This window comes from Anser brachyrhynchus (genome assembly GCF_964034855.1).
Source record: "Anser brachyrhynchus genome assembly, chromosome: 7".
NCBI classification, from domain to species: Eukaryota; Metazoa; Chordata; class Aves; order Anseriformes; family Anatidae; genus Anser; species Anser brachyrhynchus.
Genome location: NC_137701.1, coordinates 3,344,590 through 3,362,199, shown reverse-complemented (window position 1 = coordinate 3,362,199; position 17,610 = coordinate 3,344,590). Strand labels below are relative to the sequence as shown.

General features: G+C 34.9%; 1 protein-coding gene across 20 annotated transcripts in view; it reads right to left on the bottom strand.

Annotated features, from left to right (window-relative positions):
• DNAH7 (dynein axonemal heavy chain 7) overlaps window positions 1-17,610 on the bottom strand; it is a 118,570-nt gene that overhangs the window by 88,584 nt on the left and 12,376 nt on the right. For 19 of the 20 annotated variants that reach the window (XR_013953647.1, XM_080599851.1, XM_080599864.1 and 16 more), the window contains 9 exons: window positions 16,842-17,021; window positions 15,292-15,567; window positions 14,186-14,313; window positions 13,923-14,001; window positions 10,952-11,176; window positions 9,593-9,739; window positions 8,327-9,012; window positions 5,677-5,863; window positions 178-371 (listed from right to left, as the gene is read on the bottom strand). Coding sequence is in view for 19 of the 20 variants with exons in the window: in XM_080599851.1 (XP_080455977.1) it covers window positions 178-371; window positions 5,677-5,863; window positions 8,327-9,012; window positions 9,593-9,739; window positions 10,952-11,176; window positions 13,923-14,001; window positions 14,186-14,313; window positions 15,292-15,567; window positions 16,842-17,021 (2,102 nt within the window). In the remaining variant the exon portion in view is untranslated. Of the gene's footprint in view, window positions 1-177; window positions 372-5,676; window positions 5,864-8,326; window positions 9,013-9,592; window positions 9,740-10,951; window positions 11,177-13,922; window positions 14,002-14,185; window positions 14,314-15,291; window positions 15,568-16,841; window positions 17,022-17,610 lie in introns of those variants that run through there. The other variant, XM_080599859.1, reaches the window with a different exon arrangement.

Genomic DNA, 17,610 nt, shown 5'->3' with positions numbered 1-17,610 from the left:
CTTTAGAAAACAAAGCTGAATTTAGCTACCTGTATTAAAAATTACTCTGCATTTGCCTATCATAAAATCTAACCAAGTACAATCTTAATACCATAGCTGTCAGGAAAAAAAAAAAAATATAAGCCTCTGTATACACACACACTGAGTCACAGATGCATCTAGTGAATATTACAGTACCGGGTAGGATCTTTGGTCTCTGAAAGAATCTCAAGGAGTTCATCATTGGATAAAAAAAAGAATCTGGGAAAAAACAGACGTTTCTTCTCTAGGTATTCATTAAGTCCCTTGAGAATGACTTCCAGAAATTCATTGCACTTTCTCAGTTTTCCCAACATGTTGTCTGTTGTTACTACTGTCAGCACATGTTTGTCCTGGAAAAGAAATAATTCCAGATAAAATGTTAATGCCTTCTCAAGTAATTCACTACACAGCACTTCAGGAAATGTCTTGAGCAAAAATATTTTTTATTTCAAATTCTGCTTTACTCAAACTATTGCCAGGGTCACAATTTACTAACCTTCACTGTCTGACTTCACTGGGAAAGTAGTTAGGTTAAGTGTAACAAATTATACTTTAACTTTTTACTGTAGCACCTGAATAACACAAAGATATATCACTGGATAAACACTGAGTTTTGTGTATTTATACACTGTGTAGATGACAAAATACAGATCTTTGCTAGTGCTTTTCAAATTAACAGTATCACAGTATCACAGATTTCTAGGTTGGAAGAGACCTCAAGATCATCGAGTCCAACCTCCGACCTAACACTAAGTACTCCACTAAACCATATCCCTAAGCTCTACATCTAAACGTCTTTTAAAGACCTCCAGGGATGGTGACTCCACCACCTCCCTGGGCAGCCCGTTCCAATGCTTAATAACCCTTTCGGTAAAGAAGTACTTCCTAACATCCAACCTAAAACTACCCTGTCGCAACTTTCGCCCATTCCGCCTCGTCCTGTCACCAGGCATGTGGGAGAACAGACCAACCCCCACCTCTTTACAGCCTCCTTTCAGGTAACTGTAGAGAGCGATGAGGTCGCCCCTGAGCCTCCTCTTCTCCAGGCTGAACAACCCCAGCTCCCTCAGCTGCTCCTCGTAAGACTTGTTCTCCAGACCCCTCACCAGCTTGGTCGCCCTTCTCTGGACTGTCTCAAGCACCTCCATGTCCTTCTTGTAGCGAGGGGCCCAAAACTGAACACAGTACTCAAGGTGCGGCCTCACCAGAGCCGAGTACAGGGGGACAATCACTTCCCTAGACCTGCTGGCCACACTGCTTCTTATACAGGCCAGGATGCTGTTGGCCTTCTTGGCCACCTGGGCACACTGCTGGCTCATATTCAGCCGACTATCAACCCTCTCTAACCTCTCATTTGAAAAGAATATAAATGCTTAGAAAAGCTAACGATTGAGTTGAAAGTTATCTCAATTAATACAAATGCAAAATGAGTTTTTTTTCAAAAGATGTAAAGATTGCCAGGCTAAGAAGCCTGAAAGGCATGCAGTTGTCTGAACATCAAGTTCTGGCAGATAATGTACTTTATGACCGATTTATAGCCTAATCAGCAGTATATTTTTTAATCTTTCTTACCAAGTATGGGATTTTGGTAGCAAAATGAGAGAGACATTGCAAAGTAGAAAATTATGCAAATTTATGACCGAGGAAGTCTAACCAAGAAAATGCTTATATTTAGTTCTAGGGTGGGCTTGGGTTCATGTATGACTGAATTTATTCTAGTTCGGTTCTAGTTCAGGCCCATACTAGTATATCAACTGACTTGCTAACCATGAATTGATTCAAACTCACTCATGTTGCAATACATATTGTTCTACAAGGTACAGGGGAGTGATTAATCCCAATCCCCAATCCCCTGCTAAGGAAAAAAAAAAAGACACTGCTATATATATAACTAAACAATGAGAAACACCAGAGATGAGTAGCGAGAATTTCAAACTAATCTATTTTTGAGGACTTGTAAGAATTCCTACAGTAGCAACACAGAACACGGCAGCAATGCAGAAAATCAAAGATGTATCAAGACTATTTCCACTAGGAACAGTTTTGTCAGAGCCCATTACAAATACAGAATGCCTCACTCAAAAAAGTCCCTGATAGGGTTTGCAGAACAACACAGTATCACAGGGCAGGAGCTTGGTGACTCAGGTTGCAAGGACAGATGAGGAGAAACAAGCTACACTGTTGTGCAAAGCTCAAAAGGTATCCATGACAAATAAATCCCTCATAGGGTGACAATGCACATTTGGCCTAGTAACCTGACTGCTGTTCAGCTTCAGTTTGGAGAATTCAAAAATAAATTCCAAGTTTGGTTTCAGTTCAAAAACTTATAACATTTTTAAATGATTTGCAATTTGCTTTCAGCTTTGGTTCAATTCCTTGCTCATAAAACACATATACTTCTAAATTACTAAATAAATAAATAAACATAATTTTATGTTTATCTAATTAATCTTCATGGAGGTGTACCTCTGTAACACAATAATCAGTGTTCTTTTGTACATAAAATACATTTACCTGCTGTTACTTGCCTCTTGCAACATACTAAACCAGAACAAACTAAATAAGTACTTACTCTTTTCATCTATACATAGATAATTAAGCTGTCAGCACACAAATACAATTAGTCATTTGTTTTTATAAAACACTTTGTAATGCATAACTAGCACATAACTATATGTTGCCAACAGAAAGAGGTTTTGTTTCCTTTCTTAGCGTGTTTATAATCAGCAAATTGTAAAAGCACAGCTGATCGAGCTAATCAAAGCCATTTTGCCAGTGTTATAAATGGATTCTTCCTGCTTGGTTATTATTTCCTATAAGAAAAAGATAAGTAGGGAGAAAATATATATATATATATATAAACATAGATTTCCAGTTTATGGTTCTGCTAAGACATGGAGGAAAAAAAGAAGAAAAAAAAGAATGTCGTAACTCAGTCTTTCAATACATCAGTATCAGTTGTTATACCAATTTGAGGAAAAAAAATGTATGAGGAAAACAGTGTAAATCAAGTTTATGAAAACAGTTTGGATAGCCTGCTGAAAGACCATCACTATCTCCAGTTTCTAAATATAATTTTTAAGATATCACAGGTTGCAGCCTTGGAATTTTTTTCTTGGAATTTTTTTTCTTTCTTCCTCAAAAAAAAAAAAAGAAATGCTTCCATATTCTAGGGTTGGTTTGATGTTTTTGTTTTATTTTACTTTATCTCAAGTGGAAAATAAGTCACTAAATATTTTACTCCTTATTAATATGCTTTACTTAAATTAGGTATTTAAAATGAATGAATAATATATGATTATTCAAATCGGTGATGAAAAGCTAAGCAAATAGAAGGAGCATTTTGATTCCTTTCACAGCAATTTTATAATACAATGGCATATAAATGCAAAAAGTCATGAACAGTCTCAAGTTACCATTATGCTTTAAGAAAGACCATTCATATTGACTGGAGAAGAGTATTCTTTTAAGCTATAAGATGGAAACATTGCATTTGTGGAAACAGAGTGCCATCTTCTGGAAAATAAGGCCAAGTTGCTTAGTGCAAATAAACTTAGACTGTTAAACTATTATTCTGGTATTTACACTCTCCTGTACAAGCAAAAGTTGATCCTGTTTTCTGCCAGATATGATACATCACATTCAAAAAATAATTCAAATTTGATTAGAACTGAATATCTAAATTAGAAGATTTTCTTTAGATCATTCATCAGATACAATGTTCAGAAATATAATAATCAATACAATTCTGAAATTCTTGCCCTTTTTTATTTTTACTTGGTTCTTACCCAGAGCAAATACTTCTGATTTCAGCTTTATAGCTTGATGGAATAAATTTCTGATTTTTCTTCTAAATCAGAAGAGGGAGAAGGAGAGAAAGACCATGAGGGATGGGGTTGGGGAGAGAAAGAGTGCATGTGAGAAGCAGAAGAGAAGGTGAGGGAGAGAAAGGTGGAGAGGGAGAAAAGATATAGAGAGAGAAGAGGGTGGAGGAGAGAGAGGCAATGGCAGGAGGGAGAAAGAAGGGTAGGGAGAGAGAGAACACGAAGAAGATCAGAGAGAAGAAAGAGAGAAAGGCAGGGAGGGAGGGAAAGAGAAAAGCAGGGAGGAAGGACACAAAAGGCATACAGAATGAAAAATAACTTTATCTTTAAGCGATAGAGGAGAATTGCCAGGAAATAAAACAAGTGGTTCCTTTGTATATTACATTATGAATTCTTACATTAAAAACATATCTGCAATCTGAAAAAACTTCAGACCAAAATCTTTTTGAGTGACTGCTTCAGCATTTCTCCTAATAATATAAAGGATCTTTGAAGGTTCTGCAAAAGTATGAGAGTTAAAAATGCAATTTTTCAGTTTTTCCTTCAACCAATAAACTTATGCCCTGCCCTGGGCCTCAAATCAGCAGAACTCAGAGATCTTTTCAAGTTTGTTGAGCAGTTTAGTAAGCACAGTTAAAAATAAAAATGCACCATCCTAATAGAAATGTCCATATTAGGGAACTTACTCAGAGTGAATGCAGAACCATGCCTCTTTCAGTTCTTGCCTCTTCTCCTCCTAGTACCACCCCTTTGCTAGATGCTATTGCCCTCTTAGCAAAGGCAGCAGAAGAAATCATACAAGTATTCTTCATCCAGTTAGCCTGGCAAATGCAGCCAATCTAACCTGGCCCTAGGCTAGATTTCTAACAAAGAGCATTCATGCAATCTCAATTGATCCTAGTAAACATGGTAACTTCCAGAAAGGATCAAATAACACACAGATTCACAAGACCAGAATATTTTGAACTGGCAGACAAGTGTAGTGATTTTGTCCAACAACTGCCTTATGTATTCATTTTTAATAGATCATACCAGGATTTTTGAAGGAAGTTGAACATCATTGGTTTAAAGTTACAGAGATGTCTCTACCATTCCATATGCGAACAAACGACATTGTCTCAAAACAACAACTAGTATAAAATTTAATTGATTCATCAGTGAAGACCATGTCACTTGACCTACAGTGCCAGGATCACCTTTGCTATGTTACTTTGTTTTGTATGTGTTTAATTTTAGTCCCTAGTATAGAACATGGCTTGAGAGATGAGGCTGGAAGAGATTAAACTCTTCAGCTTGGTTAAAAGGAAGTTAAGGTAGAATTTAACTGTAACCAGCAACTATTTGAACTGCAATCAAAAATAAATAAATAAATAAATCATAAAAATACACAAATAAAAAACAGATTCAATTTCTTTTCAGTGACAGTTAGGCAACAAGAGACACCAAGTACAAATATTTCCTTAGGATGTTCAGCTTGCATATTGAGAAAAAATTATTTGCTAGGGAGGTAGCACAATGCTAAAGTCTCTGGAGATAACCTCCAAGGAATCCCTGTCCTTGGAGGTTTTCAAAACTTGGCTAAACAAAGCTGTGGCTGACCTGATCTAGTGTTGGCAAAAGTTCTGCCTTAAACAAGAAGTTAGACTAGCTGAACTCCAATGGTCTCTCCCAAGTAATGCTTCTATAATTCTGTGTGAAACAGTTCTACAAAATAATTTTAAAAGGAATCTAAGAAAGGGGGCTAAAACAAAACAGACTACTGTGCTATCAGAAGCAATTTTCTAGTATACACTACTAATTCACTCTGTATCCTTAAGATAGTGGCACTTACCTGAAAAGTTGATTTCATTAAGTCTTTCCATGTTTTAAACACAGTAGTGAATTGTCTACTTTCCTCAGGCATCTGAGCCATGATATCTGGAGAACTGAAAATTGGCTCCAAATAAAGCCAAGTAGCTTGAACCTTCAGCCATTCATCCAGGATCTCCTGTACCAACAACAACTTTCCTTCCCATTCCCTGTAAAACAGTATTAGTTCAAATGCATGAATTGATGCTTCCAGTATAACATTTCTCTCACACGGCTAAGACATTTTTGGCAAGCTGTAAATTCAGGAGCAAGTGTAACAGGCAAAAGTTTTAAGATTTCAATGGAATATCGCATATTCATCTAGCCTGTTAGGCAGATTTCCTGCATAACAATGTCCACACATTTCTGGAACTGGATCATCTGTTTGCGTTTGAACTACCTTTTTTTAAGGTTGACTGTAGGATTTCACAAACTAGGTTAATCTAATAAAAAGACCAACAGTATCAGTGAATAAACTTAGTGTGTGCTTTAGTGTGTAGTAGTATCTGGACAAATTCACTTCAATTCATAGACATTAAGTATGCGATCTGGTTGTTGGCATATGCCAATCACTAGATGACTATGTCTAATTTTTTGCTAGGTTAGAAAGGTTGAAATGGCAGAAGAAAGCCATGAAAAAGTAACATGAACTCTTAAATCAAAAATAAGTAGATATTGTCCTAAGATGACATTTGGTTTTAACTAAAAGATTTCAAGTAATAGATAGTCCAAGTGCCAATTTAAGCCACTTAAACCATTACGTTTTATTTCTAACTTCAAATTCCAAATGTGAATGTTGAATAAGCCTGTTGATAGATCAGATGCACAATATTAAAATTCGATATCTATTCAATCTTCAGTCCTTTAGTCTATCATTTTTCTGAGTCTCCTCAGTTCTTCTGAGTTCTTCATCATTTAAGATCATTAACTCCATCCTTTCGCTATCTCAACAACATCACAGACGTGATATTATCAGTTCCCTAATGCCACTGGTATTCCTAACTCACATACGCAATCAATTTGAAAATAAGTAAATAAATAAATTGTCCTATGACAGGTACATATATTTTTCCTTCCTGTATAGAAACAGTGCATCATTTTGCAACTCTCATTCCACTGGAAAGTGCAGATGGAAATATTATTAAAGGTGCACACTGTTAACATACATAGTGTATGAAAGAACTATGACAGTGATTTTCTCAACACTACCCATGGGCTGCACTGAATTCTGCAAAATGAAACCCGTGAAAACACGTTTAACTTCTTCATTCACTCATTCACCCACCACAGATTCTAACCAACAGACAGATTTTCTTGCATATACCTTCTTCTTTACCCAAAGTCCCTCTTTCATCTTTTAGTTATTGGCATTAGTACATCATTTCTGATGATCTTTTCTACCAAAAGGCAGAGAAAAATGCAGCTTTCAAAGAGGAAAATTAGCCAGGTTAGTTAATTTGTTTACACCTAAGATAAACAAAAATGACGACAAGGAATTTGGAAACCTCGCTGGCAGGAATCCAGAATTCTACATGCTTTGTAGGGCTATATAGAAAGCAACCATTGGGTAATCACCTAAATCTCAAACGCTAAAGTACTTGTAAGACTTAAGACTTAAGAACTTACTAAGAGCCTTGTACTCTTACAAATGCTGTCAGTTGATAAAGCAAACAAACAAGTCAAGTGAAACTACTGTGGTGTGTTTATTCTTTTGCTAAACATAATAATAGATAAAAACTACTATTTTACATTAATAAAGAAGGAACATTTATACTACAGTGCAGTAGTAGTTAGAGAATTAATACTGGAATGTACATATACGTACATTTAAGTATGTGTTCATATTTATTGAATACGTGCTGAAATCTGAAATAGCTTTTTTGCATGCTAATGGAGTTTGAAGGTACTTATACAGCTAGATAATTATAGCCAAACTTTCTATGAAATATTTTTATTTTTCCACAATTTGACTATGTCTGGGGAATTTAAGAAGCAAGTAAAGGATTTACTGAGGAAAGAGACAAAATCAAATTAAAACCTGTGCTAAACGATGGAAGTATAAAATTTTTAACATATAAAGATGTTTTGGACTGTATTCTTCTGCATTAGAATAAATAATATCTTTCACTGCTTTCCTGGATTTGTCTTGTTGTCATTTTTCTGCCTCTCCCTTACAAAAAGGATAACATTTTTAATTAACATTTGTAATGAACAGCTAAAAGATTTAGTAGCTTTAAAAATCATGTACAAAGGCATGTACAAAGGTTAATCTATATTTTCTTAGTTCACAGTCTTTCATTCTGTAACTCAAACATATATTATGCGGTTAAACAAAGGTAATATTATATATCTGGAACCTTCAGTACCAGAGCACGTTAAAATGTTTTGCAGCTTCTCCAATACATTATCACTTTCCATATAATTAATTAAAAATAAAAATGTTCTTTAAATGGCAATTAATGTTTTTTTCTGACATGTACAGAATACTTAGCCCTGTAAAATGAGATTAATTTACTGCTTAAGGAGGAGAGACAAAAACGTTTGAAGGCCCTATGCTTTAGATTAACCAGAAAATATCATTTCTTATTTAGTAAAATCACTTGGTGACTCTCTATCGGAGAAAAAAAAATTACCTTATTCTTTTTTCATAATGCTTAATGAATGGAGAACCTCTCATGGTCTGAGTTTTGACAATGTGATCATCCAATAACATCTGAATATCGTCTACAGACGACAAAATATGGGTTCCTGTTTCTCTGTAGGCAAGAAGAGTGAACTCCATTTGATCCCATTCAGAAATCATTTTTGTTAAAGCTTTCTCAAGTGAATATTCTTTGCTGGCTGTTTCACTGATGGTCTCAAACTTCTCCAGGAATGGTTCAAGGCGCAAGTTAATGTATGACAAAAGATTTGAGTCTTCAGAAGGAGAAAGAGGTAAACCAGCAATTTTTGACATCTCTTCCCAGTGCCTTTCTTGCAAACCGGGATTGCAAATCACCTGGATTAGAGGAATGTGGCTTTTGAATTCCTCTACTTTTGATTTAACCTGTTGTGTTATTGCTAGTGCATTTGGAGAACTGTGGAAAGCTTTTTCTAGTTTATACAGTCCATGCCAGTAGTTTCCTACATCTACCTCTACTTTGTCTGGATTCACTTCCGTAAATGATCCCTCTATCCAGTTTTTGTGTTTTCTGTTGAATTCAACAGTCATATCATACAGACGAAGATATGGAACAAGAGCATTCCGTATTGTTTTATGCTGAGGGTACTGAGATACTGGCCATCCAAAGGCATCTTCTTCTGCATTAAACTGTTCAATCTGTTGGGAGATAATTGAGGTGTGAAATATAAGCCAAGCTATCTGTGATATCAAGTCCTTACCACAGGGATTAGAGAGGTTTTCTAGTATCATCAACAAGCATCAGACTGAGTTTTGAGTTAGTAAAACAGTCCATTATTTAACTGCTGCTATGGACTGCAGTTAAAGCAATCTTTAACACTGACAGCTCAACATTCATGGTAGTCAATAGAGGACTACAGCTAGAAGTTTAAAATAGTATCTAGCATTCCTCTAAAATTTGCATTAGCATGGATTCAGTAACAGAGAGGAAGAAACAATAAGCATTAGGAATTGTACTTCACAGAACATAAAATTAGAAGTTCATGTAGATTTATACAGAAATTAATCCACTCTTTCACTGTGCAAAACACTACTGCATTAACTCAAGATCACATAGCAACAATTTATTTTGCTCAGTAAATTTGCTGTTTAAATCACAAATCATGCAAAATATTTCATAACTGAATTAGAAATTACTGCATTAGTAAGTAAACTGTTGGCTCTGATAACACAAATATACAATTTATACTATTAGACTAGTTCAGACTATAATCTGTACCTTATCAGCAGCAAGATCCAACTTTGTATTTAATGCTTGAGCTTTCTTCAAATATTTGTTGACTTCTTGAACATCTCCAAACGTGTTAAGTTCTTCAACCTGCTTAGAGTAGCTTTTCAGTTCCTCAACAAATTGTTCACGGCATATCTAATTGAACATCAAACAACATTATTATGAAGAAAATCACAATAAATTTAACCTTCTGTAAAAAGGAGGAATAACTATTCTGATTTGCTATGTATCATACACAGCCAGTATGCTAATAACAGAAAGATAAATTCAGATCCCTAGTATATCACAAATTAAAATACAATAATAGGATTAATCAAATGACAAATGGAGCTAAACATTTTCACAAGACAGAGGTATGTCTCTTGTCTCAAAGCCACACAGTTCAAGGAGAGCTTTTTCCTCATATATACCACTTTACAACACGCATTTCACACCAATTATCAACAGTGGTTAGTGTCTGAAACCAAGCATCAGACCATACAAAACAGTAACATGTTCCAAGAAAACGCAGCCTATGCTGCACATTTATTTGTAATACAAGAACAATTAGCAGCTCCTTCTTTGAATGTATTGCATAAACGTAGAAACATACTATCTTAAAATATGTATGATCTAAGACAAAATGATCATGAAACTAGGGAGCACAAGGAAGCCAAAAAGCAGACCGCTATGCAGGCAGTAACCGTGACACATCAGCAACCTAATCATTAGCAATCCTTTTAGAGACACCCCAGAACTTAGAAACTTTAACAAACTGTAATGTAAAAGCCTAGTAAATCTAGTGAAAAATAGTAACAGAGATAAAATACATGCGAAATGTAACAGAAAAAAAAAAAAACTACAAAACCAACAAAATAGAATAAAGATGCATTTATGTTATAAAACTAATATATTTGACATTATCCTAACAGCAAAATCACACTTTTTTTTTTAAGATTTTTTTATTATTATTTTTTAGGGACCTATAATAGAAATTTCAGATACTGCTATTGACTCCAAAGGGACTGCTCATGCACATAAGCCAAGCCACAAACATGCCTTTTAATGGAGCTGAGTTCTACTGTTTCACATACAGACAGCTTTCATCAACATTGATTGAAATTCTGTAACCAAAGAGCTTTCAGAATCCAAAATACGAGATGTGACTTGTATTGCAGAATTCATGGATATGTTAAAAGTGAGCAGGTGGAAAACAGACAAAAATTAGTTAATATCAAGAATAATACAAAATCTTTACTGCAAACTTTTTAGAATATATAGGAAAATAAAGGAGATTATTCCATCCAATATCATTTAATGTCCTATATGTCATTAAAAATTAAAATTTTTTTAAATGTCATTACAAACCTTAAGACCATCTTGAAATTGTTCTGTCTTTTCTTCTATTATTTTTCTGTGCTCTTCAAAGATATCTGGCATTCGTGCATTCCACTGAAAAACATTCTTGTTCAGTCGTATGTCTGCTAGTGAAAAGCTGACATGTTCTATCAGGAAAGCAACACAATTTACAGCATTCATTAATTTCTGCTGCAATTCAATCATGTCTTGTGTTTCTATTTTCCGTATACAGGCCTGGGAATAGAAATTAAAAGGAAAGGTATTTTACATAAATTAATCCCAAAAGAATCGCTACATAAATTTTAACTTGAAAAGCTAATTTTTTACTTTTTTATTATTTTATGTAATAAATTTGGAAAAACATGATCTGAAAACTGTTTTCTTTGGAGCAACATGGTACTAGCTACTTTTACAGTACATAACTTGTTATACATAATTTGTTAAGACAGTTGCCTTACTAGATATTATACTGAATAAAACTTAAAAGAATTGCTGATACTATATGCACAAATCTTTGGACTAACGGAAACCAATCCAGACAGGCTATTGTAAGTGTCGCAAATTTGGGTAAGAAGGCAGGACGTACTTCAGAAAGGGAAGCACTGGATGGCCCAGTTAAGATTAGGTCTTCCCTAGAAGGATATAAAGAATATAGACAACTACTGTATTGTTCATTGTGATAAAAATAAAACTTACGCTGTTCTTTCAAATCTCAACAGTTGACAGCATAGCAGGCTGATACATGTAGCATTCTGTATGGTACTCTTAACAGAACAGCAATTCAGACATGTTTAAATAATAAATCTGTAACTACATGCTCTGAAAGCCTCTAAAAGAGCAGCATCAGTAAAAACATTGGCTAGTTGGACAGACAATAGCATACCAGTATATATAAAAACTACCTGATATCAATTGAAGATACAGAAAAATTTAATATGATGACACTGTGAAAACACTGGAAACATTTTTAGGTAGGGATAAACTGTCCAGTAAACCCACACTTCTGCTCTTTTTTAACAGTAGTTTTTATGCATCGAAGTATACTTATTGCTATGGATCTAGAGAACATTGGCCTATTAAAAGAATACCCCAAACAGAGACTGATGCATCTCTTCAGCAATGATGTGGGAGAACTGTTAGAAGGGGTCTGATGCTGGTAAAATATTACATGCTACACGTTAGAACTTGCAATTTTTTCTCCTCCAACACAAAAGTGTAGTATTAAATGTATGTATCTTAAAGACACCATAGTCTCAGCACAGATTCCAACTTCTAAACATTTTACTTTTTACTTGAAAAAATTATTCCCCTTATATCCTGTGTTCAGCTTCACTGTAGCAGTTCAAACCACTCCGATCCAAATTTAGCCAACCACTCAGGCATCCAAATCATTTTAAGCACACATCTACATTCCACACATTTAAAATCAAGCACATACATCAGAACTTAGCTGAACAGCAAGAGACTAAGACATGTTATAAGTGTGTATGCAAGTGCTTTGCTGAAGGATACTCTCTATATGGCATACTCTATATGCCATATGATGGCAGTCAAGATGATCTGCTGCATAACAGTCCCTGGGACAAAGGTCAGACTGACAGGCCTGTAATTCCCTGGATCCTCCTTCCTGCTGTCCTTGTAGATCAGAGTCTCATTGGCTAACCTTCTGTCAAATAGGAACCCCCTGGTTAGCCAGGACTGCTGGTAAATTACTGACATGGGCTTGGCAAGCACTTCTGACAAATCCTTCAGTACTGTTGGGTGAGTCTTGTCCAGCCCCATAGACTGATGAACATTCAAAACATGGAGGAGGTCACTTACAGTTTCCCATTGAATTATATAGGCATCATCTTGCTCCCTGTCACCATCTTCCAACTCAGAGAACTAGGTACCCTGAGAACAATTGGTTTTACTAATGCCTTTTATGCCTCAGTAATTATCAAGTACTTTACAGCATGCCTATGCATGACACTGTGAATGAATTTCATGTGTGGTGCTCTCTCCAACCTTACCAGAAGCTTTTTTTTTATTCTAGTCAAAGCAGTGGCTTTTTGGCCAACTTCTTATCAAATCTGATTAAACCATCATTATTTTTACCTCATAACATGGCTGACAAAGAGCTCATACTAGAATCATCAGCTCTGCCATTTTCTTGTACAATACTTGTGCTCATGACATTAGTATTATCTTCAAGCCAGTTTCTCTGTAGTAATCTTTGTAAGCCACTTGCCCATTTCACGATGGGTAGGTTAGTTAAAAATAGATATCATCTGTAAAACCATTTATTCGTGGATTTGTGTAACACTGAACACACAAACTGCAATACATCATAACACGCTGAAAGTGAGAGTGCCACTGCAAACCCCTTTACACTGTGGAACAACCAATCTTCCCTCAGGACACCTCATGTATGCACATGACACAAAACCCTCTGATAAACAGACCAAGTGAGGGCACCAGTGTCAATCTATATATTAAATATTGTTAAAGATTAATTTCTTTCTCATGTTTTAGATAAAAAAACAAGCGAGTTCTAGTATTTCCTTCATACACCCCAATGGGTTGTGTTGTACAACCCCTGGGCTCCACATACCCTACTCTGAAGACTATTGCGTTACAGGGTTTTGGTCCGAACCTACTGGCACTCTTTTCAGCAATGCCACAGGACAAGTGACAGCAGAGACAAAGGACTGTTCCAAATAGGTAGTCTGATTGCAAGCATGATGTTCTGGCGGGGAAAAGAGTTTGGCTGTATATAAGAGTCAGGCTAATCACATTTAGCCAAATGTGATATCCCACATGTCACGGCCAAAGATGATCTGTCCTTTGTTATTTTGTAATAAAGATACAGCACTAGTGACTTTAACAGGTCCAGAATCACACACATAATGTGAGCAACTTGCATATGCTACTACTCAAGGACAGAGTAATAGTATTGGTAACTACTTCTTGCTTGGACTCATTAAAAAGGAGAGAGTACCTTAAGTTCCATTAGTTCCTGCGTATTAGATGGAGTAGTAAGGGCTTTTTCCGATATTCTCTCAAACTCATCACACAGTCTGAAAAATATATAAAATAAACTATTCAGTGTGTGTTTTGCTTTAACCACCTTTAGACAAATCACATATAAAAGCAAAAATGAGATTAATGTATGCTTTAAGGGTTATAAAAGTTCAACAGTGGAAGCAAAATTGAATACATTTCAATTTCAATACATTGACATGTTTTCAGTTTGACAGTTACCTCACACTTATGTCTTGATGATCTTTGAACATTTTTGCAATAACTTTTTCACAAATATTATCTGCTTGCTTTACCAAAGCATTTATTAATTCATCACAATGCAGCTCAAACATTCCTAGACGGAGATACTGCAACACAAATTTAAGTTAGCAGAATGTTGAACAGCTTGTACCTATTTTCCTTCACTATCTTAAGCAGAATGTCAGGGACCTCACCTAGGAATTTAGTCAAATCAAAAAATGCTCTTAAAACTTTCCAATGAAGAAAAGAAAGAAAAGAATATATAGTTATGAATAACAGTTCTTCTGTATGTGCATGTCAAAGTTTATATAAATTTTACTTCTATTGCTTTCAATCTTGACAATCTATAGCCTCATATAAGAAGGGCATCTATTCTCTGTAAGAGGAATATTGTCTGGTGAAATTACAGAGTTTGAGATGCATCCAAAATGTAATCTTGCTTTTCTCTTGGAAACACATGGATATGTGACATTTCTCAGGATTAAAAGGGGACTTTGCCTCCCAGGGAGTCTCAGAATCCAAGGCTTTCTTTGACTAGTGAGCAAGTGAGCTTGACTTCCATACACAGAAACCATCATGACAAGCCTTTAAGTACTAGTTTTTCCAGAACAGAGGTCAGCACTGAATGCTAGAAGAGAAACAGTTTACAGAAAACCACTTAAAACTTCGAATTGTTTTTCTGAATGTGAGAGCAAAGCATTCTTGCCACCTGTTTTTTGTCTCCTTATAGAGACAAAAAAGAAGTGGATCACGTTAAGGATCCTCTATCTGCCTTTGACGCTTGGAAGGAATTTGGGTTGGGATCAGACCCACTCTTTCTTTTGTGCCTTCACATCCAGGAGGAACATACTCTGAATGCCTTTACAAGTCCCCTAAGAACACCTAGTAAAAAGAACTATGTCTCACTGAAGTAGGGCTAGTACACCCCAGAAATACTAACTCATGAAAAAAATATTTTTGTGAAAAGACTAATTTATTTCACTTTAATTATCTCACACCTAATTATTATCAAATTTGACATTCTTAGTACAAGATCAGTGTTAAAATTATGTCCATATCTCTTTATGAATATTATTATAATTTACCTTCCTAGAAGTATATTTTATTTCCTTACTGAGTTTCTGGTATTTTATAATTTCCCCTTTCATTTCTTCAAAGGTATGTTCCTCGGTCAGGAATTGATCAATATCTTGTTCAGCTTGTTTGTTTATCAGGAAGCTATACTTATCATACAGCTTGAGATGTTTGACAGGTGCAATGCTTTCTTTGATAATTTCTTCTCTGATCATTTTCTTATGTTTGTCCAAGATCTCATCTAGTATAACAGGTTTCAAAACACTTGATGGAGACTCAGCTTTCGGCTTTGGGGAAAATAAACAAACACAAATATACCACATTTTCAAGTTACTTCAAGTTATATTTTTGCAGATCAGCTATATTTGGAAGATTAACAGGATAGAAGAAAAATCAATTAAATGTTACTTTAAAGTCTTTCTAATTAAAGTTTGACTACAAATTATATTTTTTATACACAGTAATTTAAATGCTACTCCCAATTTTTTTGAATCCTAGGTTATGGAACTCTGCCTCTAACAAGCAAGAAGTAAGTGCTGCTTCATCCAGAAACTCACAATTTTACATACTAGTCCAGCCCAAACAAATGCATCAACAATTTTAGTCAACATTGACTTTATTTTTCCAGGTTAGAACTATGGAAAACACTTTCCTGCAAACACTCAGAAGCTATAAAGCCTTGCTCCTGTGCATTTAAACATGTTTGAGATGTTTCTTTCCATTCATCTTTTCACAGCTTATTGATTAGTGCTTTTATAAAGAATAGCACTGCTATTCAGATTTTTGCTTGGTTGGTTATGCTTTTAAGCATATTAACAGAAATGTTGAGGGTTGGTATCTTTATTTAAAATTAAAGTTGGTGCTAAGTAGAAAAGGCAACAGAATCTCCAAATGATATTCCTTCGATAGAAATGTTCACCTTCCATAGCTCTCTGGGAAATGGTCAAGATGCACCACAGGTACGGTTCCTTTCACTCTCTCTAAACTAGAAAGTAAGGTTCCTACACTGAAAACAATATACAATTCCAAAGCAAATAGATTAAAAAAATATAATTTTAAATTATTTCACAAAATGTTTTTTTACTTAACCTGGATTGTTTCCTGTTTGACCTAACACTTTAATCTGGTTAAATGCACAAAACAGGTAAAATTGAAACTGCTGTAAAATTATGGTTTTTTTTGTTTGTTTGTTTTTAATATAGTCTACTCAAGAGATTCTATATTTAAAATGACAATACCTTCCAGTGTCAAAATAGGAGATATTTCCAGAATCCTGCAAAAATATCTTTATAATTTGAATGCATCTTTTTTTTTTTTGTAGTATATAATACATTTGTAATAGCTGCTGTTGGAAAATAGCTGATGGCTTTTTATTTGCTTAGAAAATAGTGATTGGGCCTTCTGATAATAAAATTATTTCAAAATGTTCCAAATATCCTGAAAGGATATTACCATATTACTATGAGCTCTGACAGTAAAACTATTCATTAAAATACCCACAAAGTAAATGTAGCAACAGTATATTAACAAAACAAAAACCATGAGGATTGTAATTTCTTACCCACTTAGAGAATAATTTGGTCTCAATTCTTGGTATATCACTGACAGCATTAATCATAACGGTATAGACATTCAGTAACATATCCTCATAGTCGTTAAAGTCACGTTCAAATTTAATACGGTCATTCTCAAGGGTTACCCTCAGTATGAAACCTGGGTGTTTGTAGGCTCGGACTGATTTCTAACAAAAAAAATAAAAGCAGTAAAATATTAGTTAACCTAAATCATGTAGAAAGTATCAAAGGATCATTAAGAATTACTCCAGCATATGCATCTTGAATTGTCAAGATTTTAACTGCATATGACAAATATTAATCTCAGTAAAAATACTTGTGCAAATTGGAAATACCTCTGATAAAATTAATGTAAAATGGATATTAAGATGAAATACAATATCATTTTTAGTTGACACAAGAGGCATCCTCCTTACACCAGTCAAAAACTTTTATGAAGTTGTTTGCACAGACCAACACAGAGTTGCTTTACATTAGCAACCCCCACAAGTGTAGGAATGTATGAAGGAGGAATGAAAACATATACTTCCACAGTATGATTCCTTACTTCCTTAGATTCTCTGCATATTTTTTCCTCGATATTTGGAGCCAGAGTTCTGTGAATATTTGAGGGCGAGGCTTTATTAACAAAAGCTAAACAAAGATCCAGTTACACTCCAAAACATCAAATATTAAGGGGAAATATTTATCTCCACAATAGACATGGTGTGAGTGCGAAAGAAACACTCTCTTGTTGCTTAGTTTTTTTGCCCAAGA